General features: G+C 54.6%; 10 protein-coding genes across 10 annotated transcripts; 5 read left to right on the top strand and 5 right to left on the bottom strand.

Moving 5' to 3' along the window:
- Positions 1-362: 362 nt before the first annotated feature.
- On the top strand, positions 363-6,389 carry DSM5745_11229 (type I polyketide synthase; the record flags this gene model as incomplete). Its single annotated transcript, XM_026753245.1, has 6 exons — positions 363-736; positions 837-1,959; positions 2,033-2,395; positions 2,466-2,795; positions 2,865-4,940; positions 5,016-6,389. 6 exons carry the CDS (start codon positions 363-365, stop codon positions 6,387-6,389), a joined length of 5,640 nt encoding a protein of 1,879 aa, XP_026598164.1.
- Positions 6,390-6,996: 607 nt separating this feature from the next.
- On the bottom strand, positions 6,997-7,965 carry DSM5745_11228 (uncharacterized protein; the record flags this gene model as incomplete). Its single annotated transcript, XM_026753244.1, has 1 exon — positions 6,997-7,965. One exon carries the CDS (start codon positions 7,963-7,965, stop codon positions 6,997-6,999), a length of 969 nt encoding a protein of 322 aa, XP_026598163.1.
- A 1,677-nt stretch (positions 7,966-9,642) lies between these two features.
- On the top strand, positions 9,643-10,683 carry DSM5745_11227 (Zn(II)2Cys6 transcription factor domain-containing protein; the record flags this gene model as incomplete). Its single annotated transcript, XM_026753243.1, has 1 exon — positions 9,643-10,683. The coding sequence occupies one exon, from the start codon at positions 9,643-9,645 to the stop codon at positions 10,681-10,683; it is 1,041 nt and encodes a 346-aa protein (XP_026598162.1).
- A 526-nt stretch (positions 10,684-11,209) lies between these two features.
- DSM5745_11226 (SDR family NAD(P)-dependent oxidoreductase) lies at positions 11,210-12,245 on the bottom strand (the record flags this gene model as incomplete). Its single annotated transcript, XM_026753242.1, has 2 exons — positions 11,210-11,421; positions 11,510-12,245. 2 exons carry the CDS (start codon positions 12,243-12,245, stop codon positions 11,210-11,212), a joined length of 948 nt encoding a protein of 315 aa, XP_026598161.1.
- Positions 12,246-12,880: 635 nt separating this feature from the next.
- DSM5745_11225 (FAD-binding oxidoreductase) lies at positions 12,881-14,466 on the top strand (the record flags this gene model as incomplete). The annotated part of the gene is made up of 3 exons (XM_026753241.1): positions 12,881-13,376; positions 13,441-13,939; positions 14,001-14,466. 3 exons carry the CDS (start codon positions 12,881-12,883, stop codon positions 14,464-14,466), a joined length of 1,461 nt encoding a protein of 486 aa, XP_026598160.1.
- Positions 14,467-15,552: 1,086 nt separating this feature from the next.
- On the bottom strand, positions 15,553-17,373 carry DSM5745_11224 (putative aquaglyceroporin; the record flags this gene model as incomplete). Its single annotated transcript, XM_026753240.1, has 1 exon — positions 15,553-17,373. The coding sequence occupies one exon, from the start codon at positions 17,371-17,373 to the stop codon at positions 15,553-15,555; it is 1,821 nt and encodes a 606-aa protein (XP_026598159.1).
- A 1,798-nt stretch (positions 17,374-19,171) lies between these two features.
- Positions 19,172-19,624, bottom strand: DSM5745_11223 (uncharacterized protein; the record flags this gene model as incomplete). The annotated part of the gene is made up of 1 exon (XM_026753239.1): positions 19,172-19,624. The coding sequence occupies one exon, from the start codon at positions 19,622-19,624 to the stop codon at positions 19,172-19,174; it is 453 nt and encodes a 150-aa protein (XP_026598158.1).
- An 851-nt stretch (positions 19,625-20,475) lies between these two features.
- Positions 20,476-21,270, top strand: DSM5745_11222 (uncharacterized protein; the record flags this gene model as incomplete). Its single annotated transcript, XM_026753238.1, has 1 exon — positions 20,476-21,270. The coding sequence occupies one exon, from the start codon at positions 20,476-20,478 to the stop codon at positions 21,268-21,270; it is 795 nt and encodes a 264-aa protein (XP_026598157.1).
- A 1,044-nt stretch (positions 21,271-22,314) lies between these two features.
- Positions 22,315-23,964, bottom strand: DSM5745_11221 (uncharacterized protein; the record flags this gene model as incomplete). Its single annotated transcript, XM_026753237.1, has 4 exons — positions 22,315-23,092; positions 23,139-23,340; positions 23,405-23,861; positions 23,893-23,964. The coding sequence occupies 4 exons, from the start codon at positions 23,962-23,964 to the stop codon at positions 22,315-22,317; spliced, it is 1,509 nt and encodes a 502-aa protein (XP_026598156.1).
- Positions 23,965-25,040: 1,076 nt separating this feature from the next.
- DSM5745_11220 (glycoside hydrolase family 71 protein) lies at positions 25,041-25,866 on the top strand (the record flags this gene model as incomplete). Its single annotated transcript, XM_026753236.1, has 2 exons — positions 25,041-25,127; positions 25,189-25,866. 2 exons carry the CDS (start codon positions 25,041-25,043, stop codon positions 25,864-25,866), a joined length of 765 nt encoding a protein of 254 aa, XP_026598155.1.
- Positions 25,867-25,886: the final 20 nt, after the last annotated feature.

Below are 25,886 nucleotides of genomic sequence, written 5' to 3'. Positions count from 1 at the left end.
GTCGGATTCCGACATACGCTGACGCCCTGCAAGGAGTTCCGAGGCCTGCTTACCATGCCCGCCCCAAGTCACGCATGAGGCAATTGAGGCTGGAAATCGGGGAATTAGTAGGAGTCCAAGACAGTAGCAGTTGTATCCGGTTAGGATAGAGTCCCCTGTGACCATTTATAGTCATACCAAGTTTCTCGGTTGTATGGCATTCGCATCTTACAGGTCGTTCGATCGCCCTCTGACGATACTAGCCGAACAACTTGAATCTCCAACTGGCTCAAGTTAATAGTCTCCTTGGTACAAGATTACTTTCTAGGCTTTGTCTGCGTTGAGAGACCTGCGAGATTAACACACGAAGTGAAAACATCATTATGACTCCTTGTGAATCCCACCCCCCGTCACCAAGTCCCGGCCCTGCGAATGTCAATTTGAACGCCGATATACCTGACGGGTTTATTCTATTCAGTAACGAGCTTCCCAGCGGCGATGTCCAAGACGTGATACGAAGACTGCATAGATATGCCATGTTACCTCGCTATCCGCACCTTGCTCGGTTTCTGCAGAACTGTGCCCTGGTCCTTAGAACGGAGGTCCAGAAACTACCGCGGTCATTGCGAGACTCTGTCCCGCCATTTCACGATGTTGTTACACTCGCCTCTCACTGGGATGACTTCAAGAGCGGCTCCCTAAGTGGTGCTTGGGACGGCGCTTTCCTCTGCATCTATGAGATAGCCATGCTGATTGGGTGAGTCATAATGTCTTGTTGTTCCCAATGACAGCCAATGCTTCTGGATGCTGGCGTATGGCTTGAATTGGAGCTAAAGTGCCGTATCCGAGTCATACAGACACCATGAGACACATGATCTCTCATACCGCCGTCCGAAATGTTTAGTAGGAATCAGCGTCGGCCTATTCTCAGCAGCGGCAGTGGCTGTTGCGGAGTCCCTGGCAGACCTCGTCTCATATGGAGCTGAAAGCCTACGCACCGCTTTTGCATTTTGCGTTCATGTACAGCGCGTTTCCTGGACACTTGAGACCACCGCGACGGAGCAAGCTACGTCGATTAGCTGGGCTACTGTCGTGACAGGACTGCCAGCAGACACCATTCAGGGAGAATTGGTCAATTTCAATGGCTTGACAGATTCAGGAGGGAGTGCGACAACTGCCAGGCCACTGACTGGGGTTAGTATCAGTCACGTTGATAAGAACTCGGTTGGAGTGACAGGCCCCCCCAGCCGCCTGAAGCAACTCTTCCGCCAGTCCGAGGTACTTCGTTCTTCAAGGCACTCGCCGTTGCCTATCTCAGGGGGTCTCTGCCATGCTCCAAATGTGTACGACAGTGACGATGTGCGCGCCATCATTGCCACAGCAGAGGTCTGGTGGAGATGGGGCACCCGTGCCCTGCAGGTGCCATTAATATCGCCATTCACAGGCTCACCATATGTGTGCTCAGATGCATACCGCTTGATAGAAGCCATCTGCACCGAGGCCTTAACCAAGCCGCTGTGTTTCGACAAAGTCGCACAGGGAGTGGTGACCCAACTGAATGGGCCGCCATCATGTCAGATATTGCATTACGGCGCATCCCCTATGTCAGACACCATCATCGCCGCCATCACCAACAAGCTCTCAGCCAGCGGTGCAAAACGTCAGTGTCTGGGTGACTGGGCTGTGGGCGACGCATTCGACCAACTTCAGGATAGCCCGAGTCCACCGCAGACCGCAAAGCTAGCTGTTGTTGGCATGTCGTGCCGTATGCCGGGGGGTGCAGATACCCCTGAGCGATTCTGGGAGCTGCTCGTGAACGGGATTGATACTCACACTACGGTCCCGCCCGACCGTTTTGATCTGGATGCTCACTATGATGGCAGCGGGGAAAAGGAGAATACAGTCGGAACCCGCTTTGGCAACTTCATAGACAACCCAGGCAATTTTGACGCGGGATTCTTCAACATGTCCCCACGCGAGGTAAAATCACGACCAAACCCCCCAGCTGATCTTGTAGACGCTTAACACGCTAACCCCCAAACCCCCACAATAGGCCGAGCAGACAGACCCAATGCAGCGTCTCGCACTTGTTACAGCGTACGAGGCGCTCGAGATGGCCGGCTTCGTTCCCAACCGCACGCCATCCTCTCACGTATCCCGGGTTGGAACGTATTACGGCCAGGCTAGCGACGACTATCGCGAGGTCAACGCAAGCCAGAAGATTGGTACGTACGGCATTCCTGGGACGGAAAGAGGATTCGGTAACGGCCGTGTCAATTACTTCTTTGATTTCCAAGGGCCCAGTTTCAACCTTGACACCGCATGCTCCAGCGGATTGGCTGCAGTCCAGGCAGCTTGCTCAGCGCTGTGGGCTGGTGAGGCCGATACTGTCGTTGCCGGAGGCTTGAACATCATTGTAGCTCTCCCTCAGTCTGAACCGTGCCCGTTTGGATCGTGTCCAGTACTAATGCGAGAATCATATCTAGACAAACCCGGACATCTACTGCATGCTTAGCAAGGGCCACTTCCTGTCCAAGACCGGGCAGTGTAAAGTTTGGGATATTGATGCCGACGGCTACTGCCGTGCGGACGGGGTGGGCTCTGTCGTGATCAAACGACTCGATGATGCCCTGGCTGATAACGACGTTATTCTGGCGTCCATCATAGCTGGTGCAACAAACCATTCAGCAGAGAGTATCTCCATTACCCAACCACATGCCGCGGCCCAAATGGAGAATTATCGCCAGGTGATGAACAAGGCGGGGGTTAACCCTCTGGACGTTAGTTTCGTCGAGCTTCACGGCACAGGAACCCAGGTGGGTGAATCGAATGAATTTCCGTTAATGTCCCCCCGGCCACTGACACTTGCATCTTCCTGTCTCTAGGTCGGGGACGCTGTTGAATCCGAGTCTGTGCTTGACTTCTTCGCACCTCAAGGCCGCCGCTTGCACCCAGATAAACGCCTCCATCTGGGCGGAGTCAAGTCCAACATTGGTCACGGCGAAGCCGCAGCAGGTATTGCCTCACTCGTCAAGGTTCTGTTGATGTACCGCCACAATATGATTCCCCGTCACATCGGCATCAAAACGACCATGAACCCCGTCGTGGCCCAAAACCTTGCCAACCGCAACGCCGGTATAGCGTCCGAGAACCGCCCTTGGCTTCGGACGACGGCTTTCAAGAAGCGTTATTCCGTTGTGAACAGCTTCGGTGCCCACGGCGGCAACACAACGTTACTGCTTGAAGATGCCCCAGTCCAACCCATTGATCCAGACAAGAAGCATTCGCGACAGCCTGCGGCGAGCAGCGAAGTGGTATGCATCTCAGCCAAGAGCAAAGCCTCACTTCGGGCCAATGTCAGGGCTTTGCTAGGCTACCTGGATACTCGTCAAGAGACGGAACTCCGAGACATTGCCTACACAACAAGTGCTCGTCGAATCCACCACCATATCCGCATTGCCACCGCTGTGTCGAGCACTGCACAGCTGCGCAGATTCCTGCAGGCGGCCGCTGACGATGTCGATGCACATGCAAGACATGTGGCAACAGGCACGAAGAAGACTGTGGTCTTTGCGTTCTCCGGCCAAGGCTGCCTGTATCACGGCGCTGCGGCGCGGCTGTTCGAACGAGCCCCCTTGTTCCGCGACCAGGTCGTTCAGCTCGATCGCATCGTTCGGCGCCTGGGTTTCCCGGCGGTCCTAGACACCGTTGCCGGGGACAATTCGAGGCTCGCGTCCGCCGGACATCCGCAACGGGAATCTAGCCCAAGTATCCAGGCAAGCCATGATAGTGGCACAAGTGCAGCTACAATCCCTACGCCACCGACAGTCGAGAGTCCACTGGTCACTCAGCTCGCCCTGGTGGTGATCGAGATTGCCTTGGCGCAGTATTGGGAGCTGCTTGGGATCAAGCCCAGCGTAGTGATTGGCCACAGCCTCGGAGAATATGCTGCGTTGGTCTCGGCTGGCGTCCTGTCTGTGGCAGACGCTCTCTTCCTGGTGGGGAAGCGAGCCTCGCTCATGTTGGCTGCCTGCGAGCCTGGGAGTCATGCCATGTTGTCTGTTCGGGGTGCCTCGGTCGATCGTATAGAGGAATTGTGCCGAGCGCGCGAGAGCGAGTGTTGTTATGAAGTCGCCTGTGTAAACGGGCTGACCGATGTTGTGGTCACCGGGCTGCGAGATGACATGGCCTCTCTCCGCGACATGCTGCATGGTGCAGGACTGAAATGCGTCCTCCTTGATATGCCCTTCGCGTTCCACAGCAGACAAATGTCGCCCATCCTAGAGGACTTTGAGAATGCCGCTCAGCACGTTACATTCAAGATCCCCCAGATCCCCGTCATCTCTCCCCTCCTTGGAGAGTGCGTTTTGGGAAAGGACGTTATCGATGGAAGGTATTTGGCTCGTGCAACACGCGAGCCTGTGGATTTTGTCACTGCCCTCGACGCCGCTAGGTCAGAGGGCGTGGTTGATGACAAGACTGCCTGGATCGATATCGGTCCTCACCCGGTTTGTACCTCCTTCACGAGCAATCATTATGGCCAAGAGGCAACACAAACCTTTGCCTCACACCGCCGTGGTGACGAGACGCTCTCCACATTCACAGCGAGCCTTGCGGCACTACACTGTCTGGGTCTCCCCGTTGCGTGGAATGAGTATTATGATCTCAGGGAGAGTCCAGCTCGCTTGCTTCACCTGGATTCGTATCAATGGAACTGTAAGAATTACTGGATTCCATACGACGGCTCGTGGACACTCGACAAGGCTCATGCGGGACAGACCAGAAGGAATAACAGTCCAGCCGTCGTTAATCATTTCCACACCTCCTCGGTGCAACAAATCATCTCCGAAGAATACAGTGAGTGCATAGGGCAGATCAAGGCGCTCTCCGACCTGCACCACCCCGACATGCGGGGGGCAGCCGATGGACATCAGCTGAATGGGAGAAGTGTTGTGACTGGAGTATGCCATCCCAAGCCTCGTGCTTTCCAGTCTCCTATATTGATTGAGTTGCTAACTGCGCTTTCGCACATGCAGAGCATTTGGGCAGATATCGCCCTGACGGTTGGGGAGTATCTGTACAAAAAAATGGTACCAGACGGCAAGGAATTGCATATGGATGTGAAAGACATGAAAGTTTTCGAAGCCCAGGTGCTGCACCCAGGGGCTTCCCGAGCATCGACCCCCGAACAATTCATCCAAATCGAGGGGGTCTGCGATCTGTCGCGAAACCAAACAGCAATACGTCTATACGCAGCAAACAAGGACGGAACTCGTAATACCGACAAGGCGTTTGCCACAGCAACGGTCTGCTATGAAGAGGTCCAGGACTGGCAAGAACACTGGCACATGGCTTCACATCTGGTTGCTGCGCGAGCCAACTCGCTCTGGGAGATGGCTGCAGGCGGCACCAACAGTGTAAGCCACTTTTCCCAGAGCATCGCGTACCAGATCTTCGCAAACGTAGTTGACTACGGCGCGCGATACCGCGGGATGCAGCGCGTCGCACTCTGCGAGGACACCCTGGAAGCAACAGCCGACATCGTCCTCGACAATGACCGGCATGGCACCTGGCACACGCCCCCCCACTGGATTGACAGTGCGTTCCAGCTGGCCGGTTTCGTCATGAACGCTTTTGGTGTTCAGGGCGACGGCAACACCGCTGGATCGGCTCGCGACTTCTTCTACATCACGCCGGGATGGCGCCATTTGCGGCTGCTGGAGCGTCTGGAGCCTGGCCCTGATGCCACATACCGCAGCTTTGTCCGGATGCTCCCAACCAGCGGAGAGCCCGGTGCATATGTGGGGGACATCTATCTGCACCGCGGGCAGACTCTCGTCGGGATATGCGCAGGCATCAAGTTCAAAGCTGTTCCCCGCGCTCTGCTGCCGGTCATGTTCCCGCGGATTCAGGCTAACAGGAAGCGAAGCCAACCTGCTGAGAATCTTTCAGCCAAAGGGAAAGGCAGTAGCGAGTACTGTCGAACAGAGCCCCCTGCACCCCCGGCCGCTGATTTCCCAAAGCCCGAGAGGTTGACGGCGTCCGTCGTTGAACTAGCCACCTTGCAAAGCCAATCCCAGGTCCGTGGCATTGACATCTCGCAGAAGACGCAATCTTCAGCACCGGTGGCGGCAGCCACACAGCAACCCCGACATGTAGAGCGTAGACAAGATGCAATTCAAAGCCATAGTCCGCAGGCGGCCGCGTGCCTTGCGCTAATTTCGGACGAAACAGGGTTGGATCTGGAGGATTTGACCGGCCAGGCTGCATTTGCTGATTTAGGTGTGGACTCTTTGATGTCGCTGGCGCTGTCGGCCAAGATACGCGCAGAACTAGGGATTGATGTTCAGGCGTCCATTTTCCTGGAATATCCCACTGTGCAGGAGTTGGTGACGTGGCTGAGCAGGTGAAAAGACTCGCCCAAAGTCAAAGGCGTTTTGAATAGGTGACATAGCCATGGACACGTTAGGCCCACCAGCGAATGTAAAAACGTGGATGATGTATGTAGCGGGAGAGTAAAGGCCTATACACCTTTATTGTGTGCTTAGCGAAACCCTACTATGTTTGCGCCGAGTAAAAAGGCGACTGTCCTCAATAGCTCTACCACGCAAGGTCTCCCGGGAAGCCCTGGGCATGGCGTACTATGGCAAGATTCATGTGTAGTTTAGCTCATCACGGCTCTGCCTCCGAGACCTACGCTTCTAATCCAGCCATCTGGTTATTCAAGCATCTATTTTGTCTCATTCATTAGGCTTCAATCTTGTAAACGACGAGGAACAAACATCAAGGAGCATCAAAACGGCAAGAGGATCGAACAGGAGGAACGAGGGTCGAAACAGAAAAGAGGAGCAAAATGGAGAGGGGATTGAAACAGCAAGGGGGATAGAAAGGGGAAAGAAGATCAAAACGGTTGAAGAAGCCGATTCTGTGAGGTTACAGTTATCCCAAACAGGCTATATTTCCTAGTCGACGCCACGTTGATTCATAGGTTCGGCGCCGGCGCTTTTCCCGTACACATCACTTGTCTGAGATGGGCGGCCCCGATGTCCCCAACTCAGTGCCTGGCAGGTCCAGTGTAGAAGTCAGCCCCTGTAACTGCTTTTTGAGAAATGCTATGATTCTGGTCCGCACACCACTCAGCGCCGTGTCGGTTCTCGGCTCGTTGACTGCCCCGGCTGCGGATTGTCCTTTGTGGCCAGCAATATCTCCAACGACAACCTGGAGTTCCCGAAGCATTCCCAGAACGACGTGACGGATGAGGACCGTCTGCACCTCCTCGCCCAACCGGTGATTGCCTATAAAGAAATCTGGCCTTTGAGCGTCGGCTCTGCTGCCCTCGTCGGTGGATGAAACGGTACTTTCCATGGTCGAGCTCCGGCGCGGACTGTGACTGCGACTGTAGATATCGACAACGTGCCAATGCCAAGATGTAATTCCAGAACAGATGACTGTGATAAGCAGAAGCACCTGCGGGCTTTTGTGGCACGAACAATTCAGCATGGATTGGACCGCCCGCAGGGCGGACTGGTTCATCGCCAATATAGCGTCCGCTGCAAGCGGCAGTTGAGGCTGCCGACCACCTCCCTCACTTGTGCCCATTCGCATAATGCAGGAGTTAGCGCCTGTATGCATGGAGCTGAGGACCTCAGTGGCCAGACGGATGCAGCACCCCTGTGAGTTTTGGAGTTGGTGATCATCTCGGGGACAAACGAGTTCGGCTTGGGGGATTGGTGAGACGCTCGAATCTGCCGTGATCACGCTCGGAGCCGAGTTGTCAAGTAGATTGTCTGTGCACGAGGTATCCGTTTGCCACTTGAACGACGGTTCTCCGCTCTCTAGATTGTGAAAGTCAAAGGGGTTACTATGAAGCTGCGGGATCCCTAGGAGGTCGTGAACCGATAGGAGAGGGCTTGCGGCGTCCAGAAAAGAATCTGGTGGAGGAAGATCTCCTGCATATTGAACTTCTGTTTCAGCTGTCGCTTGCATCGCGTGAGGGGTGCTTCGGCGGTAGGCTTGCACTCGGTATTGTGGCTGGGTATGGCCTTGACCTTGGGGTGGAGAGATGGTTGATCTGTGATTGTATTACAGTAATCCATGGGGTCATATTTAAACTGTCCGAGTTCAGACTCTAGCATGGCAGCGATCCATCCATCCATCTTTGAACTATCTGCACAGTGCACAGCAAATTGTCTGGTTGGATTCTCGCCAGATGTTTGTCACACTGTATTAGTCCAGGCCAACATTCCTCTCTAGGTCATAGCTCGCTATGCGTGTGATTGATGTGTATTTATAGAGTGACCAGAGCAGGGATACCCTAGATCCTTTTCCTTGTCATGGACTTTAGGCGAGTTACTATATACGGGCTGGGGCTGAAAACCAAACGATCTGTTGTTGTATCTATAGCGGGCTGGACATGTGAAACTACTCCGGTTCGCCGTACAGATACAATCGTCCAACCTCGTGTTCAACTCTCTCCTGGTTGACTATTGCTTTAGCGCGCCGACCCGGTCATACGAGGTCCATAGCACGCCCCTGCGGCAACTTGGGACCAAGTGAGGTTTTGGATTGAAGTTTAAGGATGCCGCCTCTCTAGACACTAGTTGGGGTCCAGTGATCAGTATAGGCCCAGCAACAGGGGCACTGGCTTGGTATACCAATTGCCCCCCCTCCACGAGGCTGGCGCCAACGCGTTACGGTACGCGATCAATCCCGGCGCTAAGTAGAGGCAACAAACAGCAGATAGGATCTGCAGCGCCCATTCGCTACTCGGGTGACAGCCATGCATCGAATGCATGTGGAATGAGCGCTTAAAGGGCTGGGCGCCGTCTCTAGATTAAGTTGCGGCCATCCCCGCTGTGATAGATCAGGGCTGTTGCTCTAGTGATCTGCCAGCCGACCAGCCACATTGCTGCCCCGTCGCCCTCCTGGATGCATTGGAACATTGTCCTCTATTTCGTAGCCAATAAAGGCTAGCCCCGTGGCGGCTCTATGTGCAATCCGCTCGCTCGCATGCATTGCAGTACGCCATGAACACGAGGTTACGTCAAGCATTGTCCATCATGCAAACCATGCTGGGCGTGGGAACATCCCCGCTGTAAGCATCCTGCTATAAAATATGTGAGCACCCAAGACAGCGGTAATGCTTTCCGGCGCGTGCTGCTTGTTGCCCTGGCGCTCATCCACGCCAGCCGGAATCCCTCCACACGGTATTAACAGGTGGAAACGTCACCTCGTCCGATCTTCCGCGGGAAACAGAGACATTGCTTTGGCCCCCGCCAACTGGGTTGAGGGGGCGGAGTCATGCATGCAAGAAGTGTTCACTGATTGCACCATGCACCATGCAGGCGCTAAAGCGTGGTATTTCAAATCAGATCGGACGCCAGGCACTTTTGGGGCTGACAGGGCGTCCCGTGGGGGCTGACGGGTCTCCCGGCGCTCGTGAAACCAGGGGCATACATACGTAGGTCCTTGATCCGATATGCCCCAGCGACTTGCCCAGTTACTCTGGAATCTAGGCACAGTGCATTGTTACGCCCTGTCTGTTTGAGAGCGTTCGATCGAGGACCCTGTCGGAAAACTGCCATAAGATTCCCGGAACTGGCTTGATATAGCGGGCCTGGACAGTGCGGTCACACATTAGCAACAAAATATCGCTCGAGCTAGATGGAACGCCAGAAGATACGGACACTAGCACGAAAGCTGAAGGACTCCTGTGATGGCTGTTCCGCGTCCAAGCTGCGATGCGACAAGCAAAAGCCGACGTGCACCCGTTGCGCAACCCTAAACCGCCCGTGCAGGTACAGCCCAGCTCGTCGGGGCGGACGACCGAGGAGCGAAAGCGAGAGTCAGAGCCTGGGCCAGAGTGAGGGCCAGAGCCAGAATCAGAGCCTCCGGCTACGTTCTGCGGCGCCAGGGGCAAATAGTAGCAACGGCGTCTTCGCGGAACCTACTAGATTCCACGGCCGGACCAACACCGCGGAGAGCTGCGACAATGGCTGGCTTTCCAACACACATACGATAAGCCATCACCGGAATTGCCAGCCACATACACAAGATACTGGAACCTGGTCGTCGCCGGGTAACAAGACGATGACCACGAGGCTTGCCTCGGATGCCGCCGAGACCGACTGCACCAAGGTTGCTCTGTCGATTGTTCAGCAGCTGGAAATGAGCAAGGGGCGGCGCGCGCCGGCGACTGCTCCCACATGTACGGACAGCGGCGGCGGCTTGACGGCTACAGAGGCGTGCCAGCGATTGCTGACCATCCTCGTGTGTCCCTGTTCAGAGCAGGTGGAGGTGGCGCTTCTGGTAGCGTCAGGGTGCATTTCGCTGATGGACATGGTGCATGGCTCTGCTGGCCTTGATGACGAGGGCCCAGTGAGCAACGCGTCGTCTATAGGGGCCGATGGCATGCCCATCAGCCATGGGCTCGGCTCGTGTCAACAAGATACACCCGTGTGGTCGCGACCGCAGTCACCCCAATCCCCACGCAGCTTTGCCAACGACGGCCAGAGTCAGGTTGGGGATTTATCCAAGGTTGCCAAGCTGGTGTTTCAGTTCACGGAAAAGTACTGCCAGGATACGACGGAAGCGCTGGGGGCGCGCTGGACGCACACAGCCTGGGTTGTTGGGCCGGTGGCGGCGATGCTTCGGTGCAGGTTGCAAACTGTCACACATGGAGTGGCAAGACGGCTGGTGTTTTGAGGTTGGTCTGAGGTTGGCTTCGATTGGCTTTTTGGGTCTTGTTGTATCTAAGGTTATCGAGCGATCATACATAGTGCATAGCAAGGAAGTGAATTCCGGGTCTCGATCCAGGACAGTATATAATAGACCTTGAAGACCCCGTTGGAGTTAGAAGACGAGAATCATTACTCTTTAATCTCTCCTCACTATAATGTCCAAATGCCAGCACTTCACCGCGGGAGTCAATCATGTACTTATTCCGTGGCTGGATCTACGGCTGGTCAGAAGATGTGGGCCCATAGTGAAGAGAACTCAGTAGATGTAGACTAGGTGAGCGATTAAACTCGCGGACTTGGTTGAAGAACAGAGAGATAATAGATACACGTGTACGTCTCAGGTATTCCCCCAGAGTAGAATATCGGCGATCCCTGGCTGAGTTCTAAGCCAAGTTCGTAACATGTTCAGTCAAAACGCGCGTGGACCGTGTCTTCAGCCTTGAGTGGCGGCGTCCTCTTCCTTCCTAGGCACCCAATCCCAGCTACGGTACCTACTGGGTGCCTGGCAGAGGCTGACCCGCCATAAATCGGGGGAATCCTTGGAAGCCAATCCAAAGCTCTCCAGTTCCTGGCGGGCCACCGACAATTTCCCGCTTGCGACCCTTGAGCTCATCCACGTCCCAGGCAGAGAAGACAAGCTTGTTTGTAAGAAACTCGGCTTCCGGGGAGGCGATCCAAACCAGGAAATCGGCAGGAAGAGAGACTGCAGAGGGAAAGAAAGAAAGGACGATTTGTTAGTTACTTTGATACAACTCAAGGGACAGCAGCGTTGCTATAGGAGCACGACTTACTATCGTCGTAGGCATATGGCAATCGGATTGTCTCCGCCAGCTTGGCCGACATGGCTGTTTCAAGCATTCCCGGATGCACATTGTGAAGACGTACTTGCGGGTTCTCGGCGGCAAAGGCCTGCAAGAGTTTAACCGCGGCCATCTTGCTGCTCACGTAGGCGCCCATGCCTGGGAACGGGGGGAACAAGATACCGGCCGTGGTAAGGTTGATAAAGGTGACCGGCTTGTCCTCGGTGGCGCTGGCTGTCCCTGTTTTGTTTGCTAGAACAACCGCCTGTGCCGCCACCAGTGTGCCGACCACGGTAGTCTTGTAGCCATCCAGAAAGGTGGCCGGATCAGCCTGCAGAAGGGACACAACCGGCGCGAGGGCGCCGGCACAATGAACAAGGATGTCAATGCCGCCAAACTCTGCAGCCACCTTGTCCATGGCACTGCGGACACTGGAAGGATCGCACAGTTCAGCCTCGTGGGTCTGAACTGTCAGCTCCCGATTTGTGAAACTGGCGCGGATAACACTGGCTACTTGCGCCAGGGCGTCGGTGCGTCGTCCGAGGAGAATAAGAGCTCGGGGACCCGATGCAGCAAAAGAGGAGGCTGTGGCCTGGCCGATCCCACCAGATGCGCCGGTAATTAGGACAACCTTGCCCGCGGTGGAAAGGCCAGGCTGGGTGGGATTGATGGCGGGGTAGGTGGCACAGTGGGTGAGCTTGGTATACGAGGGCGGGGTTGCTGCCATTGTGTGCGTGGCTTGGTTGCAGTGTCTGGAGTGAGTGTTGGAGTGTGAGAGTGTGAATAGTCAACGGACAAACGCCTGTGAACGCAGGGGCAGGGGAGGTATTCATATTCTGGCCCCAATGATCGCCGCACCTTTCTTTGTTCCTGTGTGCCCAAGCCCTGCACCCTGCTAGTACAAAAGGTGTGCGATTCCTATTGGTCTTGTCATCGGCACCAGCATCGGCATCGGGCATATCGGAGACTCGGAGTCCGTACTTTCAGTACGGTGGATACATCAAGGACAATCCCACGGGGCTGGCCTAGAATAGGTAATGCACTCTGGAGATCTCCATCGGATCCAATCCAGAACAACCGCCCCGGATCCAATGGTCCTAACTTGTCGGAGCCCGAGAATCCCTGCCCCGACCGAGAAGCTTTGCTTGTAGAAGCGTTTTGCACTTTTGCGCTTACTCTCCGGCTAGCTGTGACATGCATTTGGTGTGATTTGTTGAGAACCGCCTTGATCAATCTGACAGCAGCGCCCTGTCTACAGGTCTTGGGCGCAGCTGCACATGTATATGAAGACCCCTCGCGACGGTTGGGGGTCGGGTCACCTGTGCAAACGGCAATCAACTCTTCCATCTGTCCACCGCTGCCATGTATTGGTCTATATTGCATTTCCTGGCTGTAGCGCTGCCAGCGGCTGCTCTAGTTGCACATGACCCATGCAGGCTCGTCGAGTCCAATATTCCAGGGCGCATCTCCTACCCCGGTAGTGCAACATACAATTCGTCCATCTCATCCTACTACGACGACCAGGAGCGCGCCCTGAGTCCCGGTTGTATCTTTAGACCTACCACTACGTCTGAAGTATCCCAGTTCGTCGGGTTAATGACTTCGGACCAACGCAAGCCCAAGTTCGCCGTGCGGGGTGGCGGACACACGTTGTGGACGGGCGCGGCAAACATTGCGGGCGGCATCACCGTCGACATGCGCCTCATGAACGAGCTGGAGTTGAGCGGAGATAAGAAGACTGCCCGCATTGGAGGGGGCGCTGTATGGGACGATGTTTACCCGCAGCTCGTGCCGCATGCGCTGACGGTGATGGGAGGCAGGATCCCCGGGATCGGAGTTGGCGGGTTCGCCTCTGGCGGTCAGTCCTCGCACCTGCGAGCTATGCTGGATGATGATGATGTCGATAGCTGACTTTCCATCAGGAGGGATCACGTTTTCGTCCCGCGAGCACGGGTTCAGCTGTGACAACATCCACGGTTACGAGGTCGTTCTCGCCAGTGGTCAAGTCGTCTACGCCAACCAAAGCTCCCACCCTGACCTCTGGCTTGCGCTGAAAGGTGGCTCAAACAACTTCGGCATCATTACTCGGTTCGATGTAGCGACCATTCCGCAGGGCAGAATGTGGTACAGCCATCTTCACTATAACTATACAGACTCCTCGTTGCGGGCTCACGCCGAAGCCTTTAGCGACTTTATGAAGCCGGAAAACCACGACAGCGCAGCCATGATGGGAGTGTTTCTTGACTATATCGGCGGTAACCTGCTTCTGCATGACGCCATGTGGTACACAAAGGAGGTAGAGAAACCGGCCGTCTACGACGCCTTCACCGCGATTCCGAACTCGGGGGGCGTGGCGGAGCTCAGCACCGTCGACAACGTCGTGGACAAATTCGGAGCGGATATCCCATCTCATGTGGACCGGTACGTAACCATCCCAGGCGCCATTTTATGCTGCACCGATCGATCTAAACTGCTTCTCCAGCGCGTTCCAACTCACCTTTTCGTTCCACAACCCGGACCCGACTATCTACATGGAACTCTTCAAGGTCTGGGAGAGCGGCTTGAGCAAGATGGCGAATGTCGAAGGCCTTTTCGTCGAGTTTCTAACCCAGCCTCACCCCGTTACCAACGGGGTCAATATGTTCGGCCTGACGCCTGGAAAGACCGACGATGTCATGGTCGACATGACTGCCACCTATGCAAACAAGGCAGACGACTCGCTGGTCCGGTCCGTCATCACGGACATTGTGGACGAGCAACGCGCACTCTTGAAGCGAACTGGACATCTGCTCGACTTTATCTACCTTAATTACGCCGACATCTCACAGGAGGTGCTCCAGAGCTGGGGCCCGGATAACGTTGCCAAGCTCAAGGCCGTCAGTGAGAGATACGACCCCGAGGGCGTCTTTCAGAAACAGGTTCCTGGTGGATTTAAGATCCCAATGTAGATCTATTCTAGTTGATCGTAGCTGCGCTCTTTGATAGCTAGGAGAGGGTGGGTGTGCTGTATCGCGCGGGTGCTGGGTGGGAAGGTTAATTAAGCAGTAAGGGCATAAATAACTTATTGTTTACAAGCTAGATTGGTCTATACTTTACGAGGTGAAGGAGGTTCCATGAAGAGAGCCCTGGGCAGTGACGAGTGCGCCGATCCATCCCATATACCTAGGCGTTCCTCTAGTAAGGTTGTCTCTTTGACTTGTCTCGACAAGAACTATTTGAATCATTGGATACCCGGGCTGCCCAGGAAAACTGCAAATACCAAGTTGCCATGAAGGCGATGCACACTGGTCGAATCAGAATAACGACACCATTGTACCCAAGCACGTTCAACCGATGAAGCGCTGATTATGCGTTTCTCCAGACCTATGCGTCCCTCAGGATATCCCAAGGCTTGTTCGACATTAGGGTTATGAAGGGGACGCAGCTATAGTGGGCATTTTGGGCCGCTTTACCAGCTCGGGGTCGGGGTCGGGGCCGGGGGCTGGGACTACCATAGGTACCGGAAAAGGATAATGTCTCCAGGTTAAATCCCATACTTCCCTACTCATCAGCAGCCCGGCTTAGCATTTCGAGTATAACTACAGTACACACTTTTCTGTATAGGTGGTGCTTGTCCCTTGCACAGGTCAGGCTAAGCGTACCATATGTCGAGCGTTAGGGCTTTTCTACCTACAGTCTACTCTGCTTACCCTACTGCGTTCGCCCGTCACTTACAACGCTGCGGCGTTTTGTTACAGCACATCTACAAGTCCTTCACCCCGTCCTCGGGTCCAAGCCTACAATGGCACATCCAGGCGGACCATGAGACAATATGTATAATCAAACTGAGATAGCACGTGTATAACATCCCAGGGTATATAACGAGGCAAAACAAAACACAACAAAACATAATGCAGTCCTTGAAACAAGAGAAGGAAAGAAAAATATAACACCGCGCTATGACCGTGTACTCATATCCGCAATGCCAACATAACCTTAATCAGATACCGTAACCCAGCACTTTTCCATCCAATCCCAGCCACAAAAAACAAGACTTATTCATTCTCCTTAACCGCCCTCTCCAAATCCGGGATCTTCCTCCTCCCCATGCCCATCCGCGCCCTCGTATTCCGACTCTTCATCAGAAACGCCCTCCTCCGCCGTCGAGGCGGATAATTCACCGGACTCTCCCCGCCCGTAAAGATAATCAGATCATACATCAGGCCCCCGAACAGCCCGCCCGCAATATCCGCAACCCAAGGCCCCCAAATCCACCAGACATGGTACTCGGAGAATAACGTGCCGCCCCAGCCAGCCATAGCAACAACAACGCGCGCGCCGAAGTCCCGGGCGGGGTTGAAACACCCGCCCGTTGTGAACCCCAATGCCAGGATGAGCACCGTGACGAGGATGCCGATGATAAACGCCTGCATTCCCGCGCCAGGCGGCGCATTGCTATCATCGCCCAGCGCCATGATCGCACCGATGAGGATAGCCGAGCCGACGAATTCAACGAAGAACGCGGCGACCGGGTGCACGAAGGACTTTGGCGTCACGACCATGGCTTGCTTTGCGTCGGTCAGGACCTGCGGGACGCCGTTGGAGGCCGCCAGTTGCACGATTGCGTCGTGGTACAGCGCGTATGCGATCCCGCTGGCGGTGATGGCGCCGAGGACCTGCGCGGCTGTGTATGTTGCGCACCGGCGCGCCGGGAACCCGCGCCATACCCACATGGAGATACTAATGGCCGGGTTCATGTGTCCTCCGGAGATTCCTCCGGAGATGTAGATTGCGATCATGAACCCGAAGCCCCAGGCTGGTGCTAGGGAGCCGAAGGAGCCTGCTTCGCTGGCGGATGTATACGTCGACAGTCCCGCGCAGAGACCGAGTGTCATGGCGATCGTCATCCCCAGCCACTCGGCCAGTTCCTGACGAATATAGTGCCGCGCCTTGCCCCAGCGGTTGAAGAACTCGCGGTTGTCTTTGGTGCGCTGGCGGGCTTCGCGCCGGCCCTGTTCGTCTGCGTTGTCTGCTGGTCGGGCGGCGGGGGGTTCGGCGGAGGCGGGCTCGCGGCTGCCGGGGGCGTTGACGTTCATGGCGTTTTCGTCGCCGACTTGCTTTCCGCGGTTGTTTTTGTTTTCGTTCTTGTTTTGGCTTTTGCTTTTGCTGGACTTGCGGCTTGTCAGGCGGTTTATGGCGCTGCAGCTGCAGGTCGGGGTGGATTGGCCGGAGGGGCTGTTGTCATTGTCGTTTTTCTCTCGCGTTCCGCTGCGCACGACGTGGGGGAGGGGCTGGGCGAGACTCCAGGTGGGCTCGTCTTTCTTCTCCCCGTAGTGCGGGTTGTGCTCGTAGTAGTCGGGCGAGACGTACGTGCCGGATGGGGTCCCGCCGTCGGGGGGCTGGCTCTGCTGCGTGTTTTGCTTCTCCATGTCTTTGTCTTTTCCATCCTGGGACTGTCCCTGGTCGTCCTTCTCCTTCTTCCCCCCTCTGTTCCTTACGACATGCGGTAGCGGCTGCGTGAGACTCCACACGGGTTTATCTTCCTTCTGTCCGTACTGCGGGTTCTGCTCGCGGTACTCGGGCGAGACGTACGTCGAGTTCGAGGTTTGCGTGCGTTGAGCGCTATTCTGTGTCTGCGTGTTGGTTTTGGTGTTGGTGCCCTGATCGAGGCCGTTGGCCATGTACGAGTCGGTCTGTGTGGCGCACGTGTTCTGGCTGAGGGTGCGGTCGGAGCTGTGGTCTGAGAAGCGGTTGTCGCCGTTGCCCTGTCCTTGGGCTTCACTCTGGCCGTGGCCGTGTAAGACACGGAAGGGTGGGCGTGAAGTGTTGTTGTGGTTGTCTCCATCGCCAGACGAGGAGGTGTTTTGCCGCGACATTGGTGTGGTAAGTACGCTCGCACTCAAATCAATGAATTCAACACAAAGCGACCTTCCCTGGGGCAGTCTGGTTTTTATCCCAGGCCTGTCTCGTTCCTTGGGTTGTGGTTCTGTTGGTGGAGCCTCGCCTGCCATTACATCACCGTCAGGTCACCAGTCGAGCCCCAGGTAAAATCTCAATCCCCTGGCAATGCAGGCGATTCCCACGGGATAAGACTTCCCGCTACTCTACGCGCAGGACGAACTATGATCTGGGTGACTTCATCATTGCTGGTGTGGCGAGGCCAGCCGATATCTAGCTGCCATGGGTGAAGTTTGTATGGACGGAGGATTCCCGATCATACTGCCTACAGACCTCGAGAGCCAGAAATGTAAGGGCCAGGCCGGGGTTGCGGCCCGCCGCCCGACTGAATCTGAGAGAAAGGTCAAGTTCGCACCTTCCTCACCCATCCTAGCGTCAGCGGCACCAAGATTCGTCTTGCCCATCAACGTCAAAGCCGGATTAAGTTTGCAGAGTATGACAGCATGTCCCCACAACCCGGTAGGAACGACTCACCTGGCCTGCTGGCATCGGCCCCGATTGGCGGGCCCCGATTCCCCCCTGTGGGTCATGTCAGGCAAGCTCGCGCGGCGTTCGGCATGCCGGGTGGCTTGCCGTCCATTGTTCAGCAGCATGATCTGGTTGAGTTTTCCGCTGCGTCATTATTTGTTCGATGTTGGGAAGCTTAGGTTTTATGATGACTTAGCGTTACTATGAAAATCTGGAGAGATGGGGTTCGTGGCTTTCGTTCCATTCCTCGCCACTCGTGAGTCAACATACATTCGGAATGTCGATGGACTTGACCCGGCCACTGACATATGTGATCGGTGCATATGATAGACCTCCTAGACTGTGCCCTGCAATACTTGCGTTGTCGGTGTTAGGCACGCCAACATCAACATCAATAAACTTTAAGTTTATCAATATCGGACTGCTGGACCATGGTGCTCGCATTTGGAGCATAATAAACAGCCACCTGCACTTTGTATAATTTTGACGCTACCCCGGGCTACTGTCTTTACATGCATTTGTTACAACTCGCGAATTCAAAGTACCCTGTTCCCCAGGCACCTGCATGGATGGTCCACGTGCTTCTTTTGTCCATGCATGGTATGCGAAAAATACCTTTAGGCTTCTGAATATGCCCAGGAGAATCGCTAAACTATGGCAGCACCATCTCGCCTGATCAGGATCATGATCACTATGGGAGTTGAAGGAAAACTCGGTTGTCACTGGGTTGTCTTTCCCTTGTCAGGTACCTACCTACTGTACGACACCCTCAACTGCATTCCCAGGAATCTCGAATCCATGAATGATTTGTTAGGAAATCTTCATGGGATGTGGTGGTTATTGTATTTCTCACTCCAACTATTTTCCGTCTCCGTCTAGATCTCGGTCGAGGCTGGCCTTGTTTGGTAGGTATTTTTCTCTAGTGTGTCCCGCAAGTAAGATATATAACTTCTACCTGCACTCCTTGACCAAATCACTTACTACATACATCATCTGGTACGGCCTACTTCAGCTGTTCCATTTCCACGTGTGCAAAGGCGAGCGGAGACCCTACAGGACGACTACGACTACTATCAAGTGCGAATGATTACGATAAGGAAGACGAAGATATCTCTTAAGAAAAGACTGTATTTTTCTTAATCTATACTCAACAGCGCATAGAAGCAAACAAGAAATAACACCATTAACAATAATCAAGTACCTGAACGACAGACCTATACAAAAGACATCCAGATAAAACTGAATCACTCACAACTTCATCGGATCAGCATGCCACCTCAACCAAAACGTCGACGGACACTCCCCCTGGCGGGGCAAAAGACACTCCCACCCCTCACCCTTCAGCCCCTCACTAACCCCCGAGAAAGTATTAGCAACAACATCCCCATCCTCACCAGGAAACTCAATAAGGATGGAGACGTATATCTTACTATCCCTAGTGACCACGTCCTCAAAGCTATTGAATGCCAGGACGGGCATGCGCTGGCCAAAGACATCGAGCAGCGTCTTTTCAACGGCGTTGGCCACGCGGACGGCGTAGTCGAAGGGGATGGAGTGTTCGGGGAAGGAGGCGCGGAAGGCGACGGGGTAGGTCTTTGCTGGCATGGGGTTAATAGAAACGCCTGGACGCGTGGAGAGGATGGCTTGCAGGGTGCGCACGCAGGTGGGGCACATGGTTGTTAGGGTTGTGCAGGAAGACATCTTGGTGGAGGATATTTTGGTGGATGGTGTGTTTATCACGTTGAAGCGTATAGGGGGATAAGTCTAGTGGACTTCAGGGTTGCTGTCGATGCAGAGGACACTGGTGTGGACTGGTAGGGGAATGAGATATGACACTGGGTTGAGGGGGACTATATACCCAGCACGTTACAAAGGCTGGGATGGAAGGAAGAAAGCAAATCATTGTAGTTACTTCGCCAAGAGTCTGATTCAATGCCCGTTGTCAGAGATATTGCTTTATCCTTTGCATCGCCATCTTTCAACCGTTGTTTGGCTTGCCTTTGTGCCTTTGTTGCGTGTTTTCTTTGTTGATAGATAAGGCTGGGACTCAAGAAGGGCTCTTGGACATGGAGTACAGAGTGCGCTGAGCCTAGCGCTAATTCTACCGAGGACATGGTAAGCAATATAGCAGGGTTGAGAAACAGCTGCTGTTCAATAGGTTGCCACCAGCATGGAGGAAAGGATTGTGGTATTCCAGCTCCATAGGAAGAGGATCGAAGGATGTCAAATCCTTTATCAGGGAGAATGGACGTTGTGACACTCAACAAAGAATCGCTCAATCAAGACAAAGGCAGAATGAACACTGTGCGTGGTGGTAGACTGGTCAAAGCTATTTCAACAAAGACATAGTGTTATCATAGTGCTCACGTCTGGGTTCACATACTCCTTTATAGTGGACATATCCCTATAAAAGGCCATGCCAACCACAAACACTGACATCTTCCCATAGTTGACATCCAACCATCCATGACATCCAGTCTACCATTAGTGTAGACCGAACCAACCCCAAACACCAACATCACCATCACCCACCACCCACAAACAACATCAAGATGTCCACCTACACCCCAACCCCACGCTACTACGCCTCCAAGTTCCACGAATCCCTCCCAGAAGCCCAAACGCACCCCGTTCCCCCCACCTGCTCCCTCCCCTGCACCGACTTCCGCAGCATGTGCTCGCACTGCTGGACGCTCTTCGAAACAGGCAAGCAGGCCGCGCCGCTCTCGCACGCCTCCAGCCCCAGCGCACCCTGCACAGCGCTCGGCCACATGTGCGACTACTGCTGGGCCGCGTACGAGACGGCCGGGCTCGAAGGCAACGTGGCCATACACGCCGACGACAACTGTCTCACGCCGCTAAGCATGTGCGACCACTGCCGGCGGGCCTTCAACGCGCTTACGCCTGTTATTCCGCCGGAAAGCCTCCTCGCGAGGCCGGGGGTCTACCCCGTGAAATTCTGGAAGAGGTTTGCGGAGGGTGTAGTCGATCAGGGGTTTGGCGCGTATATCGCAACGGCTCTTGCGGAGCGACTGGGGAAGCTGTTCTGTGCGCCTGTTAGTGTGCGTGCGTTTACGACGACGCCGCCGGGTAAGGAGAGTCCGAATCTGGCGAGTGTGCTTGTTGAGTTTCCGCATGTTGTTGATGTTAATGAGCAGTTGGTGAATGTCATGTTCCAGGGTTTGCCTGGGGAGGGACTGGGTGAGGGGTCGAAGTGGACTAGTCGGATTCCGAGGCAGGAGCAGTGTCTGTGTCACTTTCGGCTGAGGTTCTTTCGGGCTATGGTGGAGTATAATCCTGATAAGACGTGGAGGGAGTTTCAGGTCCTGGAGGCTGGGGGCTTGTAAGGAGGGAAGAAACGCTGAGCCAGAGGCGCGCATCTGTTGTTTCTGGATGGGTATGGTACTCTCTAATAATCGTTTTGGGAAATAATTCATAATACCTAGCGTTTTTCCTATAGTCCATTTTTTTAATCAAGAAAATACAACGTCAGATTTCTTTTGGGGGATTTTGCTCTATTCCATCATTGTAGTCGGTAAAGAGAATCGTTATCGTAAATTCGAGCTGATCAAGCTCGTCAAGCTCCTCACTGGTGCTCTTTGGGATAAGTAGATGCTGAAGGAGGGGAGTGTAGATAGACTGGACCCTTATTCCAGGTTTTACTGCGGTTCCGAGCCATGTTTACTAACGGAGAACGGCGAGGCGAAGTCGAATAGGTTAGGTATTTGAGAGGACCTATACCTCCTTGGCCTCTTGGGTGTGTCACAATATTCGTTGTCTCATTTCACCACCAGAAGGCTCAGCCAACCATGCAAGATTAGTGGGTAATCAAAAAAAGAAAATAAGATGTGTTGGGGATAATATTCCGCGCATTATCCTTGGTATCCTTCAGTAATTATAGTATTCCTTGGAGGTATCTGTATCCTCATATATGTCCAGGGTCTAATAATTCTACAATCTATATACTACTGAAAGCAGTATTCTATGGCACGGGCCTGGTATTTGGTTCTATTACTTTACTTCCAGCTAACACTGTCTTCGTATCCCACAGATGGGCTAATGGAACCGGCACGCTGGGACACTTGTGACACGAAAATCACTAGCCTGGATGGGGTATCTGCGTGCCGGCTCCGAGCGAAGCATGAAGTACCGATAGAACAGGGACAAAAGAGGAAGTAGTCCCGGGTTTCCAACGCTTGCAGCGTAGGTGGAGTGTCAGAAAGGCCTGGTCTACGTGGGAGTCATTGAGAAGCTACGGAGAGGTCATGTCAAGCTCTATCTGCCTTTATGACTGTGGGACAGTGTTTTGTATCCTTACACTAATCACGCTCGTGCATATCGCAGTTGACGTCTCACCCCAATGAATCTGAAGGATCAATTCGGCCTACCTGTCAGGAGAGAGAATGGACTACAGAAAACCAGTCCACGATGCCAATCCATGCGACCCCCAACGCAAAATGACCCTCCCGCATGTCCCCCCCACAGAGCACACTCCGAACCAGATACAGCACGAGGTACCCCAACTGTAGCATCACGACAGCACTCGCAGTGACCTGCCGCTTCTGGGATACCCCGCTCCAGCGCCGCGAGTATATTGCCGTGCCCAGATGCATCAGAATACAGCAGAAGATCACTGTAGAGATAGCGCGGCTCAACCCGGTCGTGTACGGGACGCCCAAATGCAGCCGCGCCGTTGCACCCGGCATATCCTGCAGATGGGCATGGTTCCCGCGGAAACGCGAAAGCGCCCATACTGCGCGCATGAGGGCGAATGCGGAGTGGCCATGTGTGCGGAGCTGCGACAGTCGAGACGTTGATTGCAAGGGCGAGCGCGAGAACCAAGGAAGAGGCGTGCTGGGCTTGGGCACGCCGTCCACCGCATGGAAGCTTGATGCAGCGCGAGATGCCGGATACGTGCAGCAGGCCTCCAGCTCGAGATGCATGGCCTCGAGGATGGTATCGTTCCACGTGCGCCCGCGCATGTTAGGGTAGGTGCGGTAGCTCGTGGCCAGGAAACAGTTGGCGGCTTTGTTCCATAGCCGGAAGCCGGTGTCCCGGTGTGCGTCGTAGACGATCTGCCAGATGGATGTGGAGAGTGGGGATGCGTGTTCGGAGGCGCTTGATGTGGCGAAGGCGGTTAGCGGTGCGAATTCATCCTCATGATGTGCGCTCGTGTTGGCTGACGGATATACAGGGGAGACACAATCAGACTCACCTGACGTAGAACCGGCGCACGTCGTCGTCAAGCATGTCCTCGTACATGTCGCTGATGGCAAGCCCGTCCATGCTGGCCGTGGCGAAGTCACCAGTCTGGAATTGGCGCAGATATACGAGCTGGCCGGGCCAGATACGAGCCGTCAGCACCGGATCCGAGGGGTCAAACTGGCCGGTGGGCACCTGCTGGAGGAACCAAGGGCCTGTATAGTGTCAGTAAATGTGCCATGGCTGTTTTCAGTCCAGGAAGGCACGGTAGGTCCTCACCAACTGTATTGAACTTGTCTGAGAAGATGATCCGGGATTGGTTGGGCCTGACGTGAAAAATCTTGTCTTCGATGGCGTCTAGCGCGCTTGCCTGGTCCGGAGCGATTGTCTGCTCCGTCCCATCTTTCCATCGGAAGTCATGCGAGGCGATATCCCAAGTCAAGTCGTCCGACCAGAGGAAGCCTGCGCCTGGGATGTAAAGACTAATCGGGGCTTCGGGGACCAGTGAGTAGGCAGGAAATGGCCGACCAGCAACCTCTGTGACTCCCGCGTAGAAAGCGCCAATTTGAGGGCGCAGGTTCCGCCGCAGAGAAGCAGGCAGGTAGTGCAGGTTATAGTTGCCTCCTGCCGTGGTCTCGCTCAGGGGAAAGGTGAGAGCAAAGATGGTTGCTAGTATAGCTACCAGCGCAAGCGCATGCTTGGACAATCCGGCAAGAAGCTTGCAGGCTATGATGGCCTTCGGGACACAGCAACATTAGAATCCGCACTATTGTAGCTAGAGGAAATGGGGGAAGGATGAGCTTGCCGGATGTCTTTGTGGGTCTGCAAGCGCAGCCCATTGTCGCGAGAGCCTCTGGCTGGAAAGGAGGGCGAGACAGTATAAACCGTCGGACATGGGAAGGCCGAGGCACATGGAGACTCCCACTAGTAAGTCCAGGATGCCGGCGATATTGCAAAGCCGTATTAGGCCAGTCCGGGCCCGAGACCAGCAAAGGATGCACAAGGCCAAATTCTCTCCCAGTGCCCGACTCAGGGCCAGTGCGTCGACCTCTTCGGCCGACACATCCGAACTACTCCCTTTGGTTTGGGTGTCATGATAATAGCAATACAGCCCGGCTGCAAGAGAGATAACACCAAGTGGCACCCTTGAAGGGGTCCAATCTCGGAGGCATCCACCGTTCGTCTCTTCGGTTAGGGCTCTTGCGGCCCCATCGAAGACCCGCCTCTATCCCACCTTGGGTATGGGACGTGCAGAGATTTTCCTACGCTTGGCCTGTTCTGCTCTGATCACGGAGATTGGCTGCGAGTCGTTGATTTCAGTTTATGAATTTCTATCCCCCTCTGACTCTCAATTCGTACGCACGCGAACAGCGACCTCCACGTGCGAGCTATGGGCGGGATTGGACTGAAAGGCGCACCCAAGTTACCCAGGACTAGGAGCATCCATGTATGGACTCCAGCGAACTCATTCGTTCGGAAAGGGATTCAACTCCAGCCTTAAACCATCCAATTGGTCTTGGAAGGTGGTTATCGTTCCCGAGTAGCCGAGGCCAGGCCAGGGGCTTCAAGCCAAGGTTCGCGGTGGCAGTCCCACCAGTATCCACACCTTTAGTTCAGGTCACCATGTTGATTGTTGTTGACCGACAGCTAAGGCAGTTGTCCAGCATGATGGTAGCCTTCAGCTCCCCCGCTGCGACGGGAGTTGGGAGTGGCTGGTGGATAGCTGATTTGAGTAGCGCTGCCTTAGCTGTATCCATCCATCCGTGGAATATCGTGAGTCAAAAGTTTCCAAAGGCGCAGCACTGGAGAAGCTCGAATTCCAAATCGAAGGATTCTGGACTATAAGAAGACGCTGCACCCTGGTAGATCCAGTCTCGGTTATTCGTCGACATCTCTGTCACTGCCACTGTCCAACATGAGGGCTGCGGTGCTGTTGGGCGTCCTTTCCCTCTGGCTGGGCGCCTGTCGCGTGCAGGCCGCCGCGGTCTTTGCGCACTTCATGGTCAGTAATAGACCATCTTGGAACTGTTCCGTACTTCCTTCCAATACTGACTGATTGCTAGGTCACCAATTCCGAGAACTTCACCACCTATGATTGGGAAATCAACATGAAGTTTGCGCAACAAGCGCATATCGATGCCTTTGCTCTCAACATGGCGTACGGTGACGCGACCAACGAGCCTTCCCTCGCCCTGGCTTTCGAGGCCGCCAACGTCAGGGGCTTCCAACTGTTCTTCTCGTTCGACTATGCTGGCAATGGTGCCTGGCCAAAGGCCACTGTCATTGACTACATCGATCAATATGGCTCCAATTCCGCTTATTATCACTACAAGGGAAAGCCCTTTGTGTCAACATTCGAGGGTCCTTCAAGCGCCCCGGACTGGATTGACATCAAGAAGAAGACCGGCTGCTATTTCGTCCCTGACTGGTCGTCCCTGGGAGCCAAGGCGGCTCTTGAGGCTTCCCCAGGCGTTCCTGACGGTCTTTTCTCCTGGGCAGCATGGCCGTGGGGCCCCAATGACATGGACACCTACGTGGATGCATCTTATATGGAGTATCTAGACGGAAGGCCATACATGATGCCCGTGTCGCCTTGGTTCTATACCAACCTACCCGGATACAAGAAAAACTGGGTTTGGAACGGCGACCACCTCTGGCACGACCGCTGGAAGCAAGCGCTATATCTACAGCCTGAGTGGGTGGAAATCATCTCATGGAATGACTATGGCGAGTCGCACTAGATTGGACCACTCCACGAGAA

The sequence above is a fragment of the Aspergillus mulundensis genome (assembly GCF_003369625.1).
Source record: "Aspergillus mulundensis strain DSM 5745 chromosome Unknown scaffold_22, whole genome shotgun sequence".
Lineage (NCBI taxonomy): Eukaryota > Fungi > Ascomycota > Eurotiomycetes > Eurotiales > Aspergillaceae > Aspergillus > Aspergillus mulundensis.
The sequence above is the reverse complement of the archived record's forward strand: the minus strand, read 5'-3'. Positions and strand labels throughout refer to the sequence as shown.